This window comes from Sphaerodactylus townsendi, linkage group LG02 (genome assembly GCF_021028975.2).
Source record: "Sphaerodactylus townsendi isolate TG3544 linkage group LG02, MPM_Stown_v2.3, whole genome shotgun sequence".
Taxonomy (NCBI): Eukaryota; Metazoa; Chordata; class Lepidosauria; order Squamata; family Sphaerodactylidae; genus Sphaerodactylus; species Sphaerodactylus townsendi.
In genome coordinates, this window is record NC_059426.1 from 21,140,362 (window position 1) to 21,163,758 (window position 23,397).

The 23,397-nt window shown below is 41.1% G+C and overlaps 2 protein-coding genes across 6 annotated transcripts in view; one reads left to right on the forward strand and one right to left on the reverse strand.

Moving 5' to 3' along the window:
- Positions 1-1,131: 1,131 nt before the first annotated feature.
- Positions 1,132-13,873, forward strand: KCTD18 (potassium channel tetramerization domain containing 18). 4 transcript variants are annotated; one of them, XM_048484211.1, is made up of 7 exons: positions 1,132-1,312; positions 3,515-3,707; positions 4,156-4,367; positions 5,612-5,805; positions 7,163-7,257; positions 8,524-8,626; positions 11,168-13,873. In XM_048484211.1, exons 1-7 carry the CDS (start codon positions 1,148-1,150, stop codon positions 11,718-11,720), a joined length of 1,515 nt encoding a protein of 504 aa, XP_048340168.1. In that variant the 5' UTR covers positions 1,132-1,147; the 3' UTR covers positions 11,721-13,873. The 4 variants fall into 4 exon arrangements, with proteins under 4 accessions (XP_048340168.1, XP_048340170.1, XP_048340171.1 ...); XM_048484213.1 differs by lacking the exon at positions 1,132-1,312 and adding an exon at positions 1,319-1,697; XM_048484214.1 differs by lacking the exon at positions 1,132-1,312 and adding an exon at positions 1,319-1,633.
- A 600-nt stretch (positions 13,874-14,473) lies between these two features.
- SPATS2L (spermatogenesis associated serine rich 2 like) overlaps positions 14,474-23,397 on the reverse strand; it is a 99,332-nt gene continuing 90,408 nt past the window's right edge. For both annotated transcript variants that reach the window (XM_048484209.1, XM_048484208.1), the window contains exons 9-12: positions 20,964-21,073; positions 19,247-19,349; positions 17,791-18,011; positions 14,474-16,099 (exon numbers count right to left, since the gene is read on the reverse strand). In XM_048484209.1, coding sequence (XP_048340166.1) covers positions 15,701-16,099; positions 17,791-18,011; positions 19,247-19,349; positions 20,964-21,073 — 833 coding nt within the window. In that variant the 3' untranslated portion in view covers positions 14,474-15,700. The remainder of the gene's footprint in view (positions 16,100-17,790; positions 18,012-19,246; positions 19,350-20,963; positions 21,074-23,397) is intronic.

Sequence of the window (23,397 nt, forward strand, 5' to 3'; positions counted from 1 at the left end):
TCTAAATTCTGCCTTTGCCCTGAAGCTTGCTGCAGGACTTTGGGCCATTCACAACCTGAATGGGGTTTTTTGACGGTTGAAGGCAGTATTCCCTATACTACCCATAGCGCCTTTGAGGAAAGGTAGGATGAAAATGCATTAGATAAATGAATGTCTGTTTCAGGACAGTCAAAATAAGTTGAGATGTACTTGAAGTAAATCCTTACTGCTAGTTCAAATTCAGGTGGAGCCCAAATGATGTTATTTATTTAAGAGCGGGCCATACACCAGAGACCATCCTGCAAGACTCTAAAGTATTATTCACAACCCACTGTATGTCATACAAAAACAGTGATCCTCGTGCCAATATGGGAAATGTGATGCCGAATTGAGGAAATATGCGTGTCAGTGCCATCAAGTCGCGCTATACAGAGGAGCAAGCCGTATTTTCCTGACTGAAATAATGCAGAAGAGAAACCAGATGCTTCTCACTGATTGCCCAATACAATAACGACCCGAATTCTTATCATTGACTTCCCAACCCGATCAAAGTGATGCCTTTTTACTTCAGGTCACAAAACAAAAACCATATTTTAAGGAAAGGGGGTCGCCATCGACTTCTCTTTCCATACCCAGCGCCCAGAACATTCACATTTCCCGCCAGGAGCGCCTCCGTGGCGGTTAAACGGCGGCGCGGGGGAAGCGCGCGCTGTAATTTCCCGCCAACCGCGGAGGAGGCGCTGCGCAATTTTGAGCTCGTTAAGTTGCAACGGCGCGAAGTCCCTGAAAGAACTAGTTTATTTTTTTTTAAAAAAAAACCTTACAGAGCCTGGCTGATTGTGCCCATTTGCTGAGAACTAAATCCCACCGAGTTCCGTGGGGCTTACTTCCAAGCAAGCAAGCGTGCACAGGATTGCAACATAAGCGCTCAATTTTCAGCTCTGGAGTTTCTGTTTGCCTGCAAACCCCGATTGGGGAAATGAGCATGTGCACAAAAATAAAAAGGTCTTTTGAGAATGTGCAGAGTGCTTCTCTCCCAAGGGAGATGGGGTTTCTGCTTAGCATCCCTCCTTTTAAAAACAAAAGGCTGCCACGACGCAAAATGGAGCCCTTTGATGCAAGCCAGAAGTGGCTGCGGTGCTGGGGGGGAGGGCAGAAACATGCAGGGATGGAGGAGGAAGAGAGAAAAATAGGCAAGCAAGGGGACCCCGCAACCTCCACGTCCACCCCGCTAACTCTTCCCTCCGGAGTGGGACATGGCGGAGTCCGCCTGTCGCGAGAGGAAAAGGGGCGGCCTGGAGTTCCTGGGCGGAGTCGGCCTGCAGCCGGAAAGGTAGCGAGTAAATGGCGCGGGAATGGCGGGTTTGGCTGCCTTGTTTACTTCCACCTCTGCTGGTTCCAAAGGCATTTTCTTCCCGGGGAGACCCTCTCCCTTGGCCTCGACCCACAGGCGGGGGATGAGGGGATAGGACATGGTGGGAAGGCAGCCTCCCGGCCAGGCCTCTGCCTTCTCCCCCATCCCTGTCTTCGGGATTTGGTGCTTTGCTGTGGGCCGTTTAGCGGCTCATAAACAATAGCGGAGTGGGCGGTGAATGTATGGAGAGGGAAGAGTGACGAGGGGCTCTTCGAAATCGTCCCCCTTTTGACCCGGCAGGTTGGGGAGCGTGTCGGCCTTTATGTGTCGTTGGGGTCCTCCTGGTTTCCTCGTAGGAGCAAACGTGAGAATTACTTCTGAGGAAACATGGTTGTGTTGCATGGCTGCATAGTGTGCCCCTCGCCCTATTTACACCATTGCAAACTGGATTGGGGGCCTCTAAATGATGCGTAGGGACATCGGATGTTCAAACACCCACCCACCCCCCTTCATTTGTCTCTTGCTTTGAAACTAAGGAGTCGCCATAAGTTGGCTGCTGCAACTTGGCAGCACTTTCCAACCGCTAATTTTTACTCTACGGTCTGTCTAATGAAGAATTTTGATGAACTCCCCAAAAACCTATACTCTCCTTTGTTACTATCTAATTCGTCCTGTTGTTTTGGTTATTTTTAATAGTTTCTTCTAGTTGCAACGTTTGTTCAGAGAGACCCCCCCTTGTGTGGCACAGTTTTATGAATTTGTTACTGAATTCAGACAGGATTACCTGGAAATATTCTTGGTATTTTAACCTAAACTTCTTGCAACTCAGTGTTGGCTGCTGCAAGTTTCATTGGTACTGGTCAAGTTCCTTGCAGGGAACGTAGAAGAAAAATAGGTTCCCAGATTCCTCCCCCATTTCCCCCCCTGTAAATTCTAACATTGTGAGGAAATTCCATGTGCGCTGTTTCTCATTTTCCCTACCACCCACTAGTGGGCTTAAAAAAATGTTAATTACTATAATGTTGTAACAATCTATTACACTTCCCCTCCCCACGATGAGCCTCTTCCCCCAGGGTGGGTGGGCCATGACCAGAAGACAGGTCCTCTCCCCTTCCCCTTTTCCCAGGGTGTGTGGGCCACGACCAGTTGACAGCCCCCTTCATACTTTGTAGCAATTCCTCTGAATTCCTCTTCTTTCCAGAGATGTTTTTATTTGCATCTCTGAATCAGAAAGAGCAAGGTGGAACATCAGCATAATGATTTCAATAGGCCTCTAATGGTATGGAAGGAAATATGAAGGCCACAATAGATTGGTTTGAAGAAAATAGTGCTGGTGTGGTTGTGATCTTAGAAAATGTGCACTTCCCATGCAGAAGTTTGCTTATACACCTGGACTTTGTTTTTTTCTGGAAAGATCCTACCAAACCTGCTTTGAGACAGAACATATTGAGGATGGGGAAAACCTGGAAAGTGGGCAACAAGAGGACAATATTGTATGAATGCTTGAAAAACAAACTAGTTTGAAAACCAAGGTGGAGGGGAAAAATGTGGATATGAAGCCTGAAAATACTGGCAGCTTTTAATTTTTTTAATGAAACTTTGGGCAGAGATTAGATTTGAGGAATGTGAACTAAAGATATGTAGGGGCCAGTATGTAGTAAGTTGAATTAAAAGTGTTGCTGAATGTTTATGAAAATACAGTTTGGAGTATTTTGTATATCTCAGCTCACTCATCCTCATAAAAATAATGTGTGTAGCCAAAGCCCTACTTATTCATGCTGAATTAATTCTGCAAACTGTCGTTTATATGCACGATTACACATGGATACGTTTCTCAGGACTGAACATTGAATATTGGAGCCAGGACTTTCAGTTCTGTTTTCTGAACTTGACATTGTACTTTTTTTTTGTATAATGGCAAAGTAATGGGAGAGGTTGCAGTAGCTAAAGCCTGTCTCATAACTGAGGCAAATGCATCCAGTTTTTTTCTTGCTTGTCTGGTAAATCACCCCCCCCCCCTCAATGACTGAGCTTCTCGTTTGTTAAGATGTCCAGCCATTGCAATACTATCTAGCTTAGCAAGTACCACTTGCATTGTGTTTCATGTGCTTGTGTCATCAGAACTAGGCAACCTCCATATTTTGCAAACTGTCCTAAATTCAATTTTTATTATTATTATAGGTTTTTAATTATACAGTCATGCTAGAGGCAAATGCAATGGAAGACGGCAAAAATAAAGAGGTGGAGGATATTCTTCGACTTAACGTTGGAGGTTGTGTGTATACTGCTAGACGTCAGTCTTTATGCCGTTTTAAGGAGTCAATGCTAGCATCAATGTTCAGTGGGCGATTTCCTCTTACAAAGGATGCTTCAGGTAAACAAAAGTTATGATCCATTAATAAAACTGTGAAAAACTTATTTTAGACTGTAAATCAAGAATGTGGAGTTATTTTTCCATTTCAATTTTTTTTTTGGTGGTATTATTCTCGTTACTACATGTGCTTGTTTTCCGCGTTATTCGTCTTTGTTTTAATTGGTTTCATGGGAAACACATTTCTGCCTTAGCATTCAGTTTGGATGAAATGCTCAGGGATTTTATCTCTTGCCCAAGAGATCATCCCTACCAAATATCAGAGAAATAGAAAGGAAGGGGCCTAGTTTTACGGGCCATTAAACGTGACATCTAGAAACTACTTAAAATGCCCCAGTTTGTCATTCATGGCCACTGCCTCAAATAAATACCTGGTTATTAAAGAAGGCATACTGGGATACTTTCATGTGATTGCTAGACTTCTCAAAATTATTTTTCCTTGCATTTTCAGGAGCATGCCTTATTGATCGAGATGGCAACCTCTTTAAATACCTCTTAGATTACCTTCATGGTGATGTTCAGATTCCAGAAGATGAGCAAACAAGAATTGCATTGCAGGAAGAAGCTGATTACTTTGGCATTCCGTACCCTTACAATCTTGCTGACCACTTGGCCAACGAAATGGAGTCGTATTCTTTAAGGTCAAACACCGAGCTTAAAAAGGTCTTGGAATTTTCTTGTGGCCCTAAACGACTGGGAGAAGTTGTCATAGCTGCTGATTGTGGAACCTGTAGCGGAGCAAAGAAAGCGTGTACATAGTAGCCAGTGTAACTGTTTACAGGACTGAAGTAAATGTAATGGTTCTTTAGAACTGTAGCCCTGCTTTCAGTCCAGTAGTACAAGAAAAATTCTAGACATATTTGATCATCATCACATGGCTAAAGAATGTGGTTGATCCTGAAGTAGTAATCATATACTGTCTCCCCCCATCACCCCGTGTTAGGTCAAAATATTTGCGCAACAAGGCCATCTGTGGCTATGATATGGGAAAAAACCCATATTTTCAAAAAAATGGAAAAGTCTCCCCACCTGGCCCACCTGTCCAAATTGGGGGTGAAAACTGCTCCAAATCTGTAACAATCATGTCTGCTCATATACAGATGGCATGGGAAAATTAAAATTCTCTGTGGCATTTTGGTGTGTAACAGTTGGTAAAAACAAAAGGAGGTGAGAATGGAAGGGCAGGAGGTCAGGCAGGTTTGTGACTGAGGAGAGCTGGAGAAAATATGCAGGGAAGGAAGTAGTTCTTGACGGAAGAAGAATGGTGAGTTGGAGCTGGCACAAAAGGGGGAGTTGCAGGGGAGGGAATGGGACTGAGATTTTCAGTGTAACCCTGGGAGGTAGTTGTGCTGCAGTTGGAGATGCACAGCCACACCTCAGCAGTGCTGCCTGTTAAAAAGGCTTGCTGCACTGTGGCTTGCTGTCCCTTTCCCAATGAAAGCGGCCTATGTAGCCCTGTGTCACTGATTCTGTAGGCAGGGTGTTCCTGGGCCAAAAGTACTCAGGAAGTCAACTAAAGCTGGGCCCACCCTTGAGAATTGCCCCTTCGGTGTCAGCATGGGTGTGCTGGTATCTGGGTGTAGTGCTACTGTGCAGCTCCCCAACACCAGTGTAAGTGCCTCTGCACCAGTGTAAATTGTTCTTCTGGCACAAATAGCATTTATGCTGGTGCTGGGATCATGCTGCCTCCTAAGTGGTTTCCCACCCCCCAGATTGCACAGTTTGCCACTCTGGGATTCTTTCCACCCTCCCAGAAAAAAAGTTGTTCCTTTCTTAGTTCCTGCAGGTAATTTTAAATACATGTAAATAATCTGTTGAGTAACATAATGTGTGATGCACTGTTACAATGTGAAATTATATTGTTTCATTTCTTTTTCTTTGTTTTCTTTTGCTTTGCTTTTTTGCAGGCACTAATAGGTTTTTGTGACTCTTATGGCTTAATATGTGTTAAACCTGCTGTTTGGGTGCTACACTATCTCAGCACTTCTGGAGCAAGCTGTGAGAGTGTAATAATTGGTGTTTATGCCACAAAAGCTGATGGAATGGCTGCAATTGAAAAACAACTGGAAGGGAGAATTCAAAGTAAAAACATTTATAAGAGGTGGGAGAAATTTCACAGCCATGATAGTATATAAAAGTGTGGTTGTTAAGATGATTTAGTTTTGGGAGTTGTGTGGTTTCTTTCTGGGGGACGCTGTCTGATGTGCAAATACCTGTGTGCATCAGGCCTTTGGAGCTTGGGGATTTTTCATGCAACTTTAGAGATTTACATATTCTATTTTTAACCCACTGTAAGTAAAAGTGGAGGTCTAGAAAAACACACCTTTTCCTGATTTTAGTATTTAGCATTTAATAACAGCTCTTATCTGAATGGGCAGCACCTAAAGCTTCCAGGGGTGGCTAAACTTGCTTAACAAAAGAGCCGCATAGAATAAACCTCAGATGTTTGAGAGCCACCAGAAATGAACATATGTTGCACACATGTTTTTATTGTTCCATGCCTATTATGTTACAAACCTTTTATATAAATATTAAAAAATAATGATAATTTATGTATTTGTATTTTTAATTATTTTATAAGGCATAATAATTAATGTATGTATTTAATTAATTTTATTAATATTAAATGAGAATGGCAAAAATAAAAAATAACGGGTAGAAACAGATATTGGTAGTGACAGCTACTGGCTATGTCTGCTAGTAGAAATATTCTGAGTTTTTATCTTTGCTGTGAGTTGTTTAAAATCCAGTTGATATGTTGTCAAGACTTCTGGCCTCCCTGGCCCATTGCAAAGGGCAGCAGTGCGGCCTGGGACAAGAACATGCATGATAGAAGACAGGCCAGGAGAGGGAGAAACCCACTCCATTGACCAGCCTTCCCAGTTGCAAGCTGCTCATTATGTAGCAAAGAGCCCCATGCAGCTTGTGGACCACAGTTTGGCCACCCCCATCTTATACCAAGAATAAAACTTTGTTGATCTTAAAGATGACACAGGACTCAAACTTTTTTCTGCACAAAAGTTGTTCCAATATTTAAGGATCAACAAACATCAGCAATTTCACAACCTGGCAGAAGAAGCTGTTTAAGTTACTACATCAGTCAACAAAAGGCAAATAGGGATGATGCTGTGTGAATTTCTTTTGGAGGGCATTTCATAGAGGTGGATTTGTTTTGTAGTTGTGTGCTGTACTTCAGAGGGCAAAGGACGGAAAGTACTCAGTAAACTCTTTGAGTTGGGCCCAGAAATACAGCTAGTGAAGATAAAACAAAGTTGGTATATTGGGTCCTTGGTGGTGTATTCTAGCCAGCAGTCCAGCTACCATATACTGTATCAGTTGCAGCATCCTTAGGTGTAGAGAATACTTATACCCATTTTAAAATGTTAAGATTTTAAAGCAATTTTTAAAAAATAGCATAAGAAAATGTACTTTATCTTTTTCTATAAATTTTTATCTAGAGAGGCTGGAAATAATGTGCAATACATTTGGAGCTATTATTCAGTGACTGAGTTGAAAAAAATGATGGACGCATTTGAAGCATGGGAAGGGAAAGGTACAGACATTTTCAGTAAAATGTTGGTTATGTGTATTTTATTTTATCAATAAGCTGCCCTGAGCTCCCTAAGGAAGAAAATTGATTAATAAATGTTTAAAATAAATAAATAACTTAAATAATTTTTAAAATTATATTTACTGTTTAGATGCCTAAAGAGAAGAAAAGGACGCTGTGCCTATAGCTTTAGAAGCAAAATATAGCCTGGGCTAATCCATGCTTCTGGATCATTAATATTACTTGGTCTCAAAAAGCAATTGTTTGTTGGTGCGTTCTGACCTCACAACTTGCCTATGCATTGCAACTTGCTTTTGGATCCTCACCTTCCCATTTGAGAACTATTAGACTGACATCCCAATGCAGAGTGTGCAGAGGCCCGGGAACGGCACCACTGCCATGCCGCCTCCGAAAGGGCTTCAGGAATTCCAAAAACATCCAGCTGCCTCAAAAGAAACCCATTGTGCAAAACGATTTATGCCACACTTTATGGTGGCATAAATCTGTGGCTAGGGATGGGGAGCATTCCTAGGCTGAAACCCCAATGGAAGCTAACTAAAGTTGACTCCATCCTTGGAAATAGCCGAATTCCTGTTTCGCCCCGCCGCCTGGCATTCTTTCCACCGCGTTTGTCAAAATTCGCGCTCTGGGTCCGCCAGGCGGCGCCTCGAGTTGTATGGTGGCCACCCACCACCATGTTTGCTCTCTCTGCTGCCATAAGTGCCCCTTATGCCAGCGGGCTGGCCAAACACGCTAGTGCAGACCCCCGGTGCTCCCACAACTCGTTTTCCACTCACCGTACTCAAGTTTCGGCGGCTGTTATACCGTCAACAAACCTGTTCATTCTGACCGGCGGCTTCGGATGGCCTGTTCCCAAACTGGAATTATTTGGCCTTTCATGTATAATGTGTGCCAGCCAAACCACGCAAGTTTTTCCTCGCCTGATTCCGGGAAAGCCCTGCAAATTATAAAAAAAATTCTGCAAACTCGTAACAAACGGTGATAGGGGTTTTCGCCGCCTGTTTTACAGGAAAACCGGCGCTGTCCCCGGCATCGCTTCATGTCTGGCTCTTCGCGTATGGCGCATTTCTATAAAACCTCGGCAGCGAAAACGGGAAACACCATGCAGGGTGGAGCGTCTTGCGGCAAGATCATCAGACAGGGCTTCCCAAGAGAACGGCTTGAAGAAACGCGTCTGCCGGTGATTTTGTAAAAGAAAAAAAGGATATCTGTCTTGAATGTTGTGAAATAATGCCTTTGGAATTACAGGAGTCAGTTACTGGCGAGTTCCACAGGAACTGTTAGAATGCTGGACTCTAGAGGAGCGTCCTTTGAAAGGAAGCCTGCAGAACATGTCTCCCATCCCTAAACGGTAACATCTTACTAATTAGTGATGAAGGTTATGATGAACAGAGGCTGCTTCAGTGCTTAAAAAAATACCAGCTACAGGGGGATTCTTCGTTCTTGTTCCTATTGCCCCTATTCCATATACCCTTGTATTGTTTTTTGCAGACATGCAGTCACCCTAGGGATCATTTCACAGTTAAACTGGCTTTAAACTGTGCATTTGATGTTGGATTTTAAACATAGTTTGTGTCTGTCCATTCTTTGTACCCAGCAGTAGCATCCAAATGGCAACCATTCTACCTTGTGTTGTCTATGGCAAACTGTTTCACTCTTTCATTGATCAGTTTTTGGGACCACTGGTCTGCACTTGGGTCTGTTGTGGAATCCATGAGGAAAAATTTCACAGTTAACACCAGCTTTGTACTATGTACATTTGGGATTTGAAATATTGTCTATGTTTTGTCAGATCTCTAGATATATGAAATAGGAGCATCCAAGTGGAAGCCTTTATACCCCATTCTGTTTGTGGCAAACCCTCCCTGTTTATTGTTCAGCTTTTTGGCACATATCCTTATAGATAACTGCATTATCTTTCACCTTTCATCTATGTCATCTTGACAATAGAAGTTATTACAGACCTGAGCGGTCCTCAGACATTAGATGGTCCTGATTAATAGGTGGATTGCAATGTCAAAAGAAAGGAGAGGCAGAATGAGCTATGAAAGGTGACTCGAGGGCATGGTTGGATTTGCCTCTGCATAATATATAAAATTGCCATGAAATTCAGCATGTCGGTCAATAATACTTGTGAATACTAAGCATAAGAAACTTAACCTTATACAGTCTTAGTGGGAGGAAGATGTCTGCATTTTTGTGTCAGGGAGAGGGAAAGTGATGTGAAGTTACATTGCAACAAGGCCCTAGATGTTTAGAGGTGGCTTCAACGGCACAATGTCAGAGCCACAGCCCTGCTGTCTAGAAGCTGGATGGGTTCACAGTTCCCTTTTACTACTGGTTCCTGTGTGCTTGCTGCCATTTATTTAAAAGATTTATAAGACAGCTTTGGAGGGTATGTGGGTTAACTACAGAATGATTTTGCTGCTGCTGACTATGATTGTACCATGGCAAAAACATCTTCCATGATATACAAAGCTATTTGTTTATAGTGTGACTTTCTCTACATAATTACAGCAATGTTAATTTTGCTGTTTCATTTGTTTGCTTGTACAATTGCAATCAGGGAGCCTCCTGTTTGCCAAGAAGCTATGGGCTGTTTGTGTAGCTTTCTAGCTTCCAAAAGATGGTTAAGGTCTCCTGCTGTGACATTCTTAAATTTCATTCTGAAATTGGTCTGAAAATAATGGAGATGCTGCCTGAGATTTCATTAAACCAACTCTCTTTGTAGTTTGATTTGGTAGTCCAGTTTCTGGTGTGTGTGTGTGTGTTTAAATCACACCTTCATAAACTAAAAATGGACATTATACAAGATCTTTCCAGCATACATTAACTAAAGACAATGTGTCTTGTAGCCATTGACTGTTAGGTTTCAATTAAAAAATCAAAGGTTCCTTACTTTATTTTTAAAAACCTCTTAGAATGCGAATTTCTGTCATTTGTGTTAAAGCTTTCAGTTAGTTCATAAACATAATCTACTACGATCTTTAGAGTACCTTCTGAATATTTAATTACAATTTAATTGTCATGGTACCATGGGTGTAAGGTTTTGTGAACATGTTTCTTAGGACTGGCTGTGTTTCGTTTCATGGAAGCACACATGTACCATGCATCAATCATCATCTGCTAAAGAAACTTTCAGATCTTATTCCCACTTTAAACTATAGTCATGTTCCTGTAGCTGCTTCTGACGTTCTAACAATATCCCTTTTTGTCTCTAGATTGAGTTCTTATTCTACTGGAGCTATGCTGAGGCATTTTACAGAACTTTTAAATTGTTAGCATTGAATTAAATTGAATTAATTTGTTAGCATTGTTAGCATTGAATTAAAATTGTTAGCATTGAGGGGGAAGGGGGGGCAGTAGAGCATCCCCTTGACTTACAAAAAACCCTCAAAAATCCTGTGCAGAAAGCCAAATTGATATATAAATGTGTACTATATAATCTGGCATGTTACAGAAAATCACTGTCTGGGAACAAAGCTAGGAGCCTTTTGAAGATACAACCGCTGTTAATGGTGGAATCTGTTTGCTATATAATACAGGGAGTGGCAGGCTATTATATATCAACTTAATGATAGGCATATGATAGTATAAAATATCTTGTTGCTCACCTTGGACAGGAAAGTAATCTTCCCTGCTATTTGTGCCAGACATAACTGGCTAACTTCAATGTGTTTCTCCACTGCTATCTTCAGTGGCTTGGATGTTTGTTCTTTTGAGAAGTTTCTCATGTTCCCAATTTCAGATAGATAGTGATACATACTATGACTAGCTATTGCATGTAAAGTTGATTGTGGGTAACGCTCTCACCTGTACCCGAAATTTATATTCCCAGAAAGGCACCCAAAGTACAGAATTTGTTACAGTGAATATCTGCTTTTGTTCGCAGGCGGTTGATAGATTATAGTGAAGAGGAAGAGAGCACCTTGGGCAGCAGAACTGGTCGAAAGCCCATTCAGTTTTCAGGTCCCTCAACAAGTACCTGTATCAAAGTTAAAAATTCTGCTTCCTTAAAGATAGGAGCATGTTGTGCATCCTCTCGGTCCCAAGTGACTCTTAAACGACCCTCCAGTGACAGTTTGTTACCATGCAAAGTCATAACAAAAACACTGCCTTCAGGATCTGTATCACTGGCTAAAAACCCTCAGACGTCAGTTAGGAGTTTGGAGAATGGGGCAGTCTGTGAAAAGGCTTTGAAAGCCCCGTTACCCAAGAAAGTTGTAAGCAGTCGTGTGATAAAACTCAAGCGGACTCCATTTCGCAATGAATTATCATCCCAACACTTTTCATCAGTACTAAGCAAAACGTCTGAGCAGCGAGTTCCAGCCGTTGCAGCTACCTCCAATTCTGCATCTCCAAGCCAGGAAGAATTTGGGTTCTCACTGGAAAGAGTTAATATTGAAAATCATTTGCAGAGTGGCCTGCTCAGTGATCGTGCATGATGTTTACAGTCATGATCCTACCAAAGGTAGTTCTTCTGATCTTCTGAAATGCAACCAACCATGTCGGAGAGCACAGAATACTGGACAGTCTGGAGGAAAATGGGAGGGCGAGAATTTTCACATTTTAAATGACATGTCAGATGTCTTTTATTTTTCCTCCTTGTGGTGCAAAAAGGATATGAGTATTTTTTAAAATTTCTGTGCTTTCTATTGGTGTCTTGTTTCTTTTTGTAGATCAAAATGCCTATGCTGAGGTCATTTTAGAATGGAATATATGCTCGTCTGTGTGTACTCTGGGCAAAATACACAACAACAACAAAATCAACCCCCAGATTTGTAACCTCTCATAAACTTTTAATAATTGCTTCTGCAGCTGTTATTGTTGGTATGATTTGTACTGTTTTTAAGGGTCGAGGATAGCATCAAAGAACTATAAATGGCAGTGAAGCCTTCTTTCCCCATCTTCAACCACTGGAAATCCTTCTTAGGCCATCTGTTTTACCTCCTGATATCTCCACAGGCAGTGCCCACACCTTCTTTGAAGAGGACAGAACAAAACAAAAGATTCCTCAAAAAGTAGAAATCCACTGCCAGTGATACTTTCTGCAGTTTCCTGCCCTCCCATTGACTTCAAGTGCATACATAGCTGTACAAAGACACATGTGGGATTCTGTAATGGAGAAGAGTTTCCGAAGGACTGCAATGATATAATTTCCACATACTCCAAGGAGATTCTATAACTTTCCCAGGAAATGTGTTCAATCATCTAACCCTTCGTATGATTCAGAATCCTGCTGATGTTCACTGTAGCAGTTTATGTTCTCTGCTTCTTGCCATTCTTCAGTGGCCTTATTTCTTCATTGTCTCCTTTTAAATAGCTGAAGCTCACATTCCTTCTGACCTCCTTCCTAGTACCCCTGTTGCTGTTATATAAATAGTCTCAGTTCTTGGTAGTCTTCAAAATGTGTTCAAGATACTTTGCCTTTTTCAGAATCAAATAGAACAGCCATGTTGCATTTTCATGTAATGATCCTGTTAACCATAGCCTCTGGCTGCACATGTTGGCTTTTCCTTGGTTTAGTATTTCTCATAAAATAGTTTAAACCAAAACCAGTCCAATGAGGAATTGTTGAAAGGAGTGAAGGGAAAGCCTTTTCAAGAATTCAGTGAAATGTGTGGTGAACTGGAAGAGGTGGAGACATTTCCTGATTGCCCCTCACCCACCTACAATTCCCCATAGGCTTTTGGTTTATATGCATTATAATCAGTACATGGTCTTCCTATAGTATAGTAATTGAGCACTGGTTTAGTATGTGGCCTAAAATCTATGAGCCAGGATGTCATTGTTTCTAATTCAGTCTCTGCTGTTCTTTTTCAGCCTTACCTTTTTTTTCAGCATTATGTGGATAATAATTCTGGTCTTCCTAACCAGGTAAATTAAAAAATTGTTAGGGAGTGCCTTGAGCACTCAGGAATTAGCATATAATAAAGTATTAGTTGAGTTAACTAAGACATGTTTCCAAGTACTTAAGTTTGAAATGGGGACATTCTGCCACTTACTTTCAAAAGCAGGACAAAGGTCAGTAGTCTAGTTACGATTTGAAAACTGTTGTCAGCACTAACTAGATAATTTATCAAGCAGACAGATACTAAACGCTTCCAATGTTAGGGATTTCCCATTGTGTATATTTTGAATTAATTTAGCTGAGAATGAATCTTTTTGTCAAATACTCTTAGAGATCACTTTGCTTTGTACAGGGTTAACCTCATTCAGTGATCAGCATATGTATATGTGTGTGTGAGTAAGTGTGTGTGAGAGAGAGAAAAGTGCTGTCAAGTTACAACCTTGCTTAGCTTCTGAAATCTTGTAAGATCAGGCTACCCTGGATCAGCATTATGATGGATCTAAAGGTGCTCCTAATATCCTCACCAAGACTGCGTTACAAAAGTGCACATGAATTTTTTTAAAAAAAGAGTTGGGTTAGGTTAACTTTAAAAAGTTTTGTACCTTTTGATTTGCCACTCTTTTTAGGCTGTGGGTGACTTGCTCTTTGCGTGTGAATTTTTAAAAATAAATTTGCCAGTGTTACGTTTCACTTAACAGCATGATCCATGTAATACAGTTTACTAAACAACCTTGAATCACAAAAGCATATTTTGAGCCTGACCGTGTGTGTGTGTTTGTGTGTGTGGCAGGGAGGGGGGGGTATTCTTTTAAAAATTGTTTAGTTACCAAGCCATGGAGTAATTATTTTCAACGTAAAGCTTCAGCATGAGAAAATTACTTGCGTATGACCAAGCATGGGTTAGTCACCCTGAATTAAGCTACCTTTGATCTGAAAATGTGATTGATAAAACTATGATTTCATTTAGCTGCGTTTGGAATTGAAAACAAATGGCTGTTTCATGTGATAGTCACATGCTTGCTTTCAAATTTATAGCATGATGCTCTTTCTCTCTGGAAGAGGCGGAAGAGTTCAAGCTTAAATTTTTTATGCACACTGGTTAGCATCTATGTTACACTTTGCGATTAGAGGTACAAAACAGTGATTGCTTAGGAGAAATCTGTAAAGTAGGGTCAATTTGTCACCATTATCAAAATGAGCTTCATGCTACTCCATCAACCACAAGGCTACATTTGAGGATGGCTTTCACTGAACAAGGTCAGCACATTTGTATTGGGGGAAGAGTTGGTTTTTGACAAAAGTAATGGTGAATCCAGGTGATAGTTCTGTAAAGTATAAAACACTGAATTTTGTAAAATAATTTTTATTTTATAAAAAGGAACAACTTTTCCGAAGTACACTTACCAAGCCATTTAAACTTAGCTCATTTTAAAGTATAAATCTGGAATTTTGTATGAGCTTAGGTATATTTTAAATTCTATAGTCTCAGCTCTAATGTAGTGTACCAAATGTAGTGAGCTTAGATATATTTGGGGGTGGAAATTGTAGTCAAGTTGCAGATGACTTTGGGTGACCCTGTAGGCTTTCAGGGCAAGAAAATAACAGGATATTTGCCACTGTTTGCCTCTGCATCACAACCTGGTGGTCTCCCATCCAAGCATTAACCAGGGGCAACCCTGCCTAACTTCTGAGATCTGACAAAATTGGACTATCCCGGGCCATCCAGGGCAGGGCAGGTACATTTAACTCATTTGAAAGAGCTAGATGTATTTAAGCCTATTCAAATCAACTCAACTTCTGACTGACAGAACTTTAAAGAAGGGGAAAGTCCCTTGTGGTAAACGATTGCTTGAATCTGTTAGTAAAACATCTCTCATTTTTAATCTACAAAAATGAATTCAAGTCACAGAAAAGGAAGTCACAAGGCTAGAAAACTGGACTGCATTAACTATATAAATTCCAAATTCAAAAACCAGCATTTAATCCAATTGTACAGCACAGGGAAAATATGAACACATTACTTATTAGCTGGACTTCATGACCAATGTTGAGGATCACTTGGGTTATAAAATGAGGTCACGTCAAACAGAACTTAAGATGATTGTTTTGGACTAATTATTTAGGTTCCATATACTTTGGACAGAGAGTTGAGAACAGTTTCTGTATGCACTTAAGGATTTTGAGCGCAGGCCAACAATATGGATGTCTCAGCATTTTCCCTTCTAATACTGACTGATAAATGACAAATTTTGTACAGCAACAACTACATTATATCTATGTTGACATCCTCCTGCAGCTTAAGTGTTTAACACCCATTTGATTGTTTTGCTAAGAACTGACTAACGAAAAGTTGCATTGGTTTGGGGAAAAAAATAAATTTGAGTACACTGAGGAAAGACTTCAAAATACGAAACAAGATATGACAATGATGGTTAAAGAAAATAAAACCAGCTGGGTTTATCATGATTGTATATTTTTCAAAAGCCATTTTTGCAAGGATTGTCAGGTACGGGAGCACCTTCAAGTGAGAAACTATGATGAAAACGCATTATGCTTGCCAGTTTCTCCCATTCTTCATGCTACCAAAGTCACAGCTGGCACTGAAAGGACAGGAGCGTCTGTGGAGGTCTCTATCCTTGGAGGACATAAATTGCACGGGGAAACCCTTGGAATGTTACTGCATAAAGCTCTGGCCTCTGTGGGGCCTGGCACAGGATGCTTTGGATGCTTTTTTTCCGGGCAGGTGAGATTATCCACGCTTTTTGCTGGTGCAGATTGCTCTAAGGTTTTAATAACACCTTTATTTTTTGGCCTGAAACTGTTGTGGTGCTGCCTTCTGTATTCATGTCGGGAATTACTCTTGGCACTGTTCTGGTCTGTCTCGGTGCTGGCATTTTGAGGCTTAAGAGATCCGTTGAGCCGGACGCCATAATACTGTGCGTGAAATCTTCGTCTCTGACTGGAAAATCCATTCTGTCAACAAACAAAATGAATCATGTTAGCTTTGATGCATCGTTCAACAGGTTGTTTGGGGGGGAAATGCTAACAGGTTTTTGTTTTTTTATTTACAGGCACCTTTGCTAAATATGTAACATAGGTCTAAGGCCACTAAAACAGTACCAAATTCTTCTTGGCTGTTTTTATTTGAAGCCAGTATGAAGCTTTCCAACCATGTCTAGCAATGTGAGGCTGCTCCCAAAGGACTGTGGATGAGGCAGCAGGGATGGCCAACCTTTGTACACAAACTGTCCATGAGGCAAATTTGTAACTCCGAGATGTCCAGAAATGGACTTTGCAAGGGACTTAGGGAGGCCTAAATGCTGTCTCCTTTTTTGCAGAAGCAAAACACTGCTGTGATTTTACCACTTCTATGATTCTCCTGCTTGATCATCCAACATAGGTTTCTGCATTGTTAGAGAAGGTCAGACTTGTCCAGACCAAAATGTACCTATCTTGAGAAGGCTGATTCTATTTATCTCGAAAAGTTAGGGACCCGGTCCCTATTCCAGTGCAGGAAGATACAGCTGTCACATAAAGACAATAAATCAGGCCATGACAGGAATTTTTTCCCAAACAAGAAATTTTACACAGGTTGGCCAGTAACAACACATAACTTCTTTCAACAGAACTGCTGCTGCAGAAATGCAAGCTACCATTAGCAATAAAGAAAGGAAGGCAGAAATCAACAGGTCTTGCAATGGGATGTTTGTCAGCATCTGAGGGTACTGGGTATACTGGATTATGTTTTTCCTCCCTGTGCAGATTGATAATATAAAAAGCACTAAGAAAGCACTAAGTAAACATAATCTGGAAACATAATCATGAATTTATGATTCCAAGAAAACAAGAACAGCAAAATCATATAATAGAAAACTCTTGATTGCTTATTTTTAATTCAGTGAGTGGGATGGCTCCCTTCAAAGACAAGTAGACCTCCAGGGGAAATAGTCTTAAGAAAGCTGTTTTGGAGGATTAGATAGCTGTGGGACAAAGCAATGAGACAATCAGATCTGCACATTAAAGGGGATGTTGGACTTGTGTGTGTGTGCGCGTTTCGAAAAGTGCTTTATCATATGCTGATTTGTCAAGGTAAAAACAAATCCACCGTTCCACTGGGCATGCCTAACGATGCTATCCTAAAAAGATTCACACCCTTCTAATTTACTTCAAGGTATAATCCTGCTTATAATTGCAGTGTGTAAGTCTCTTGAGTATTCTTTTAAAAATGTCACGTAAAGCACACGGAAGATTCCCGTGGGACTGGGTTTTGGAAGAACAAGAAATATTCCATAAACACATGCACGTCTTTTTAATTTGCACCGTAATGCCGAGTTTCTAAAAATTAAGCAGGTGCAGCTCTGCACTGAACTGACCTAGGAATGGGGGAGAATCTCCCTCGGACCAATTTAGTTTTGTATATTTGGCTGGGTTCTGTATATGAGGCAGGTTTGGCTAAAGGATCTCCTGAAGTCATGGGCAGATATGAGATCAGAGGTGGCAGAATTCCCTTTTCCAGGATAGTTTTGAGAGAGATTCCTGTATCTGGCAAATTGTTTTTGACTACTGCTAAAGTCCCTTCCACCTCTCTGTTTCTGTGATTTGTCTCCCATGTATTTTGAGTGTTAACTTTTTATAACTTTGCCCCATTGATCAGTACATTGTACCTGCTTGTTTGTTGATACTATCTGAGGGGAAGATTCTGTGGTACTGACAACCACTTGGCTAGAGACTTTGGCCACTGGCGCTTTAACATCAGGAGTCTTCACACGACTAGAAGATTTTCGGGAGGATGTGCTTTGAATGCGAGGTGTTGCATACAACGCGGCTGCCTGCAGTAGTGTGCTGGATAGTGCTCTTGAGGAATAATTGTTCTTTGGTTGAGAAACTATAAGGAGAGAAAGCTCAGAGTTAACATCACATCGGAATATGTACCAGCACTAGTTTAAATTAAGGGAGTTCCATGATACATAATTTTGGAGACAATAGAGTAGTTAAGTCTGATGGGAACCATGTTGGGCGTGCTGCCCATGAATCAGTTTGGCAAGAAGCTATCAAACAAGATGTTCTGATGAACTGATGCCTGTGAGGCAGGACTAAGAGTTCCAAAGTTACAAAGTGTCTGCTGTTTCCTGAACCTAAATCAGAGCCCTCCTTATGAACCTAGTTTAATGGGACGCAATCCAAATCTCACCGTATTAATTGCTCATTGCCATGCTTTGCAAAACTATATTTCTTTAAGATAAAATCTTGGGAGACCCAATTTAGAGCCATTCCACATGTTTGCTTTCTTTGACCCAGAGGCTTATTTTCATAACAGAAAAGTAGAAAACTGTAAAGGCAAATTTTCTGCAATTTGCACAGTCAAGGCAAAATATTCATCTCAACATTTCTAATGTTTGTTGTTCCTGTTTGAAATTCAAACCATGATACTGTATGACAATGGACAAATTACCCTGAACTGAATTGCCCAGGCTGACCTGATCTCGCCAGAAATCAGAAGCTGAGCGGGGTTGGCCCTTTTTAGTACTGGGAAGGGAGACCACCAAGGAAATCCAGGATCGATTCGCAGAGGCAAGCAATGGTGGACCACCTCTTTTAGTCTCTTGCCTTGAAAACCCTACTGGGTTGCCATGAGTTGGCTACAACTTGATGGCACTTTACAAGCACACAATGGATAAATTTTGACAATGCATGAATGGATAAAAACAGGAAAGGGGCTGTGTCTCAGTGGTAGATTGGGATGCTGATCTCCAGGTGGGCCATGAAGATCTCCCAGACTTATAACTGGTCTCTGGTTGACAGAGATCAGTTCCTTGTAAAGGAAATGGCTGTCCTGTAGCATTATATCCTGCTGATACCCATCCCTTCCCCAATCATCACCCTGCCAGGAATTTCTCCAAGCATTTCCCAACCCAGAGCGATAACCCTAGAAACAGAGAAACTCCCTTGCATGGAGAAGGTCCCCAGTTCAAACTGTGACATCTCCAATTGAAAGATCAGGGAAGTGATGATAAAGTTCTCTACCCCAGACCCTGGAGAGCTGTTGCACGTCAGAATAGACATGGCAGGCAAATACTGGCTGTGCTGAAGGTTGTTAATATTTACAATTACCAGACTTACTTTCTCCACACTGTTGAATCTGAGTCTTCAACTGTTCAATGTCACAGGAAAAGCGGGCAGATCTACCCAGCTCTTCGTCATATTTCCGTTCACTTACAAAGTGCTGCAAAGGAAGGGAAATTTTTAATTAAACAGCCCCATACAATAAAGCAGAGAAATGTGCCATGTAAAAATAATTCTAAAACCTCATCTTGTGAACCCACAGGGACTTGGGGGAGATACTTGTTTTAGTGTTGAGACTTTCTGGCCCAAACAGAACATCCTTTCTGCCGTATTCCTGCCTGTTCAATAGTTCAGTACTCATCACTCAAATAATGAGAAGTGAGTTCATCTCTTTTCAAGAATGTTAACAGGCATGCCGGAATGATGCAGAAAGGGCAAAGCACAGACCCTAAAAAAAAAAAAAGGGAAAAAAGAAAGATTAGAACCATAAAGGTTTGCAAAAATGGGCGGGGGGGGGGGAAGCGGTGTTTGCTTGCTGCTCACCACTGATGAACCATCAGTAAAGGATTCTGTGATTCTCACTCAACCATATCACTACGGCCATTTGTACATGCAGTGGTTACCTTGCGCCTGTTTGCCTCATAGTGGGTTTTTCCTGCTTTTTTGAAAAATAATTGTTTAAATGGGATTCTCCTGCAAAGTGTCCCCAGCCAAGCTAAGCCTCCATTTTGTCCACCCCCACTTCCTTGTTCTATCCATGCAACCCCCCCCCCCGCCCCCCAGCTGGGTAGATTGTCTGCTGCCTTTTTCTTTTAGGTGCTGTCTTTGGTCAAGCATAGGGAGTAAAACAGCCTTTTTGATTCTTCTGAAGAGTTGCCTGGAAGGGCAAGGGGCACTGCTGTTATGTAGGCGGGGAAAGCTTGGAAAGTGAGAAAACCCTAAGAAAGTTCAACACATGCTGATTCACTTTGCTCTCCCTGCAAAGGAAGAGGAAAGCCTGTGCTTTTAGAAACTGTAGAGATTCTCTGATCTGAGGCGTGGGGAGTTCAGGAATGGGTGAAACGTGTGTTTATCCATGAGTCCAACCCAAAGGGAATGAACATTCAATGCAAACAAGACCACAAATGCTTGAATGGCCTATGCCCTATGTGCCTCAAGCACAAAGAGGGGGTAAGAAAAGTATACCCTCTAGTGGTGCTTGGAGGCCTAGGTCAGGGCCCTACCCAGTTTCCAAGCCGAATTACTGTGAATGTGCTTTCTTTATAATCTTTCAGAAAGAAAAGATAAATTGTTTATATAGAATGGGATTGTATGTGTATCTTTCATGTCAAATGTTAGCTTTAAGCAAATTCACAGTAGATCTGCTACCCTTTAATTTCACACAAGAAAACATAAACAAATTGCAAATGAAGACTAGAAAGAATTTCAATGATGTTAGTGCAAATTGATAAAGTTAATTGATAAGGTGGTGTCTATTTACATTGATTAAAATTGTTTTTGGTCTTCATTTGCAATATGTTTAAGTTTTCTTGTGCCTAGCATGGTTTTTTGTTCATTGCAGCAATTTGCTTCCATATTGCCTGTGTATTTTCGGACTCTCTGATTTCATGGCAGAAAGCCAAAAGATGAAGCTGAGATATTTAGAAGGCCAAATTTATACTTTGTTTTTGAAAATCTGGTTCTGATTTTCAGTGTTGCAGTTTTAAATATTTGGCATTCATCTTGCTACTGGGAGATATAACCTGCTAGAAATGGAAATGCCTGAGAAGCCAACCTTAATTTCCGCCCTGAGTTCGGCCAACTGTGTCTCTGACATCTGACTTGCCAAATCTGTTAGCCTCTTCAATTCTTCGGCTTTTTTTTGACGAGCAGTTAAGATTTCCACTGGCAAACACAAAGAGATAAATTTACTTTTTTGTTGTTGCATAAATGTGTGGATATATATGTTTTCAATTAGCAGGCAGAAGGACCACCTACTATATAATAAACGACTGTCATCCCAAAAGCCAACACACAACTTTACAATAATGGTTGCTACTTTGGTAAGGGTGGTGGTGGCAAAATACAGAACACAGGCAATTTGTATTAGACATTTCAGAAACCAGATTTGACTGCAGGCTTGGGCAGATTATGTTTGCCATAATGTTTCATTTGGTCATAATGTTTCATTTGGTCCTGTACAGAATGGCAGAGGAGATTCAAACTCAAATAAATGAGATGAGGACACACACACACACCCATAGCAAATTAACTGCATTACTAACTGATTAGCAGGATTCTTAGAAGATTTGCTTAAAATGATAACTCAGTGTGTCATGTAAGTGGAAGAACTAGAACACCAGAGTTCTCAAGTTGCAGTGAATGCATGTACAATCCATGTACAGCACAAGCTTGATTTTCCCCCCTTGAATGTGCAATTTAGCAATTCTCATGTGACATTCCACAAATGTACAGTTCAGTGGATGATTTAACACCCCCCCCCCCCCCCCCGGCAACTTATCCAGACACTAGTCCCTGGCTTCTTTCACAAAGGAAATGCATGTTGGCTCTTTCTTACAAACAGATATCTGAATATACATTGATACATGCGTTTACTTTTAATTTGTGAACAAGACTGTAGCTGATTCAGGCCAAACCAAAAGTTTTTTTAAAAAAGAAATGGAAAACAATACTAATGTAAATAATTCATTGCAGCAAGACAGGGACGTGAGTACCAGAGCTTGCCTTTTCAAAATCTTTTTCCTGTATGTGCATTGAGCAATTCTCATGCTATGTACAACACATATATACAATTCAACAAGTGATTTAAACCCCCCACACTTATACAGATATTGGTTCCTTTTCACAAAGGAAATGGATGTTGGCTCTTTGTTACAAACAGATGTATGTGTATACATACTAATATGTTGGCAGGACTAGTTTAGCTAATTTGAGTCAAACCCAAAAAGAGTGTTTTTTAAAATGGAAAACAATACTAATGAAACTAAATTCATTGCAGCAAAACAGTGATGTGATTAGAATAGTTTGCCTTAAAGAAGGCTTTAGACGTTCATGGTGGGTTGGTGTCAATTAGCCAAGACATCCGAGCAGAATATTCATCTTCAGAGATACGTCTCTCTGGCCCCTCCCGCACATGCAGAATAATGCGTTTTCAATCCACTTTCACAACTATTTGCAAGTGGATTTTGCTATTTTGCACAGCTTCAAAGCGCACTGAAAACAGATTGAAAACGCATTATTCTGCATGTGCGGAAGGGGCCTCTGAGTAGTAGGAGTTGGGAACAAGCATTAAGGGGTGGATAGCACCATCCTGCTCGGCATTCAAGAAGCCGAAGGCATCACTAGAGAAAAAAGGTTGGACCAAATAAGCCTCCTTTGACCTGATCCAGAAAAGCAGCTTTTGTTTTTGCTTTGCCTTGCCAATCGGTGCCTGCTTCCTTTTCCTTTTCCATGTCATCATGACTCTGTTCCTTGCCCATGAATGGCGCAGGCACTCGACTCTGGATAAAATGGCTTAAATCAAGGAAAAATAAAGCAGCAGTTCAGTAGAACTGAGCTCAGGAAACTCTGCAAAGCGCATGAGCTTTGATTGGTGTAATTTGTGTGGAATGTTGATTTCCAGGCACAAAGCTTGCATATTCTTGTTATCTAGATTATATATAACTTGCCAGTGTTTTGGTACAGGATCCACACCTATTCTTGGGACCCAGGTACATTCCAGAAATCTGATTGTTGTAAGGAAAGCTGCTGTTTCCATCCTGTATAAATTTTGCAAATTAATCAAGTTTGCCTCTATGAGCATCCTTTGTGTAATTCTCCTTGGTAGGCGGCAAGGAGTAGTCCATGCAATGGGTGATTCTAGCTAGGTGATTCCAGCTCTCAGGTATGGAGGCACGTGGAATTGTGGTGCCCTGTCTCCATGGATGTATGTGTGTGTGTGTGTGTGGAATCTCCCTCCTCCTCCAGTTTGTTTCCTGCCTTGGTGAAGAGCAGGCTTTTTGACTCTAGATTTTTTAGCAGCAATATTATGAGCATATTATTGGTTGAATAGTTTCTTTCATTGCAATTCTATTTTCAAATCACTACCCTTATAAGTAATTTTGTTCAAGTCTTTTTGACCTTGCATATCTTTGCATGAGAATATTGTTGATGAAGAAAGGCAACTGGAACTTCTGGGTTGTGTGGAAATACTGAGCTGAAGGAGGAGG

Excerpts from the sequence above, each read along its gene's own strand:
- KCTD18 (XM_048484211.1), top strand. The coding sequence starts at position 1,148 with ATGGAGGAGGAAGAGAGAAAAATAGGCAAGCAAGGGGACCCCGCAACC. Across the intron at positions 1,313-3,514 it reads GTCGGCCTGCAGCCGGAAAG|GTTTTTAATTATACAGTCAT; the intron begins GTAGCGAGTAAA and ends TTATTATTATAG. Across the intron at positions 5,806-7,162 it reads AGTAAAAACATTTATAAGAG|AGAGGCTGGAAATAATGTGC; the intron begins GTGGGAGAAATT and ends ATTTTTATCTAG.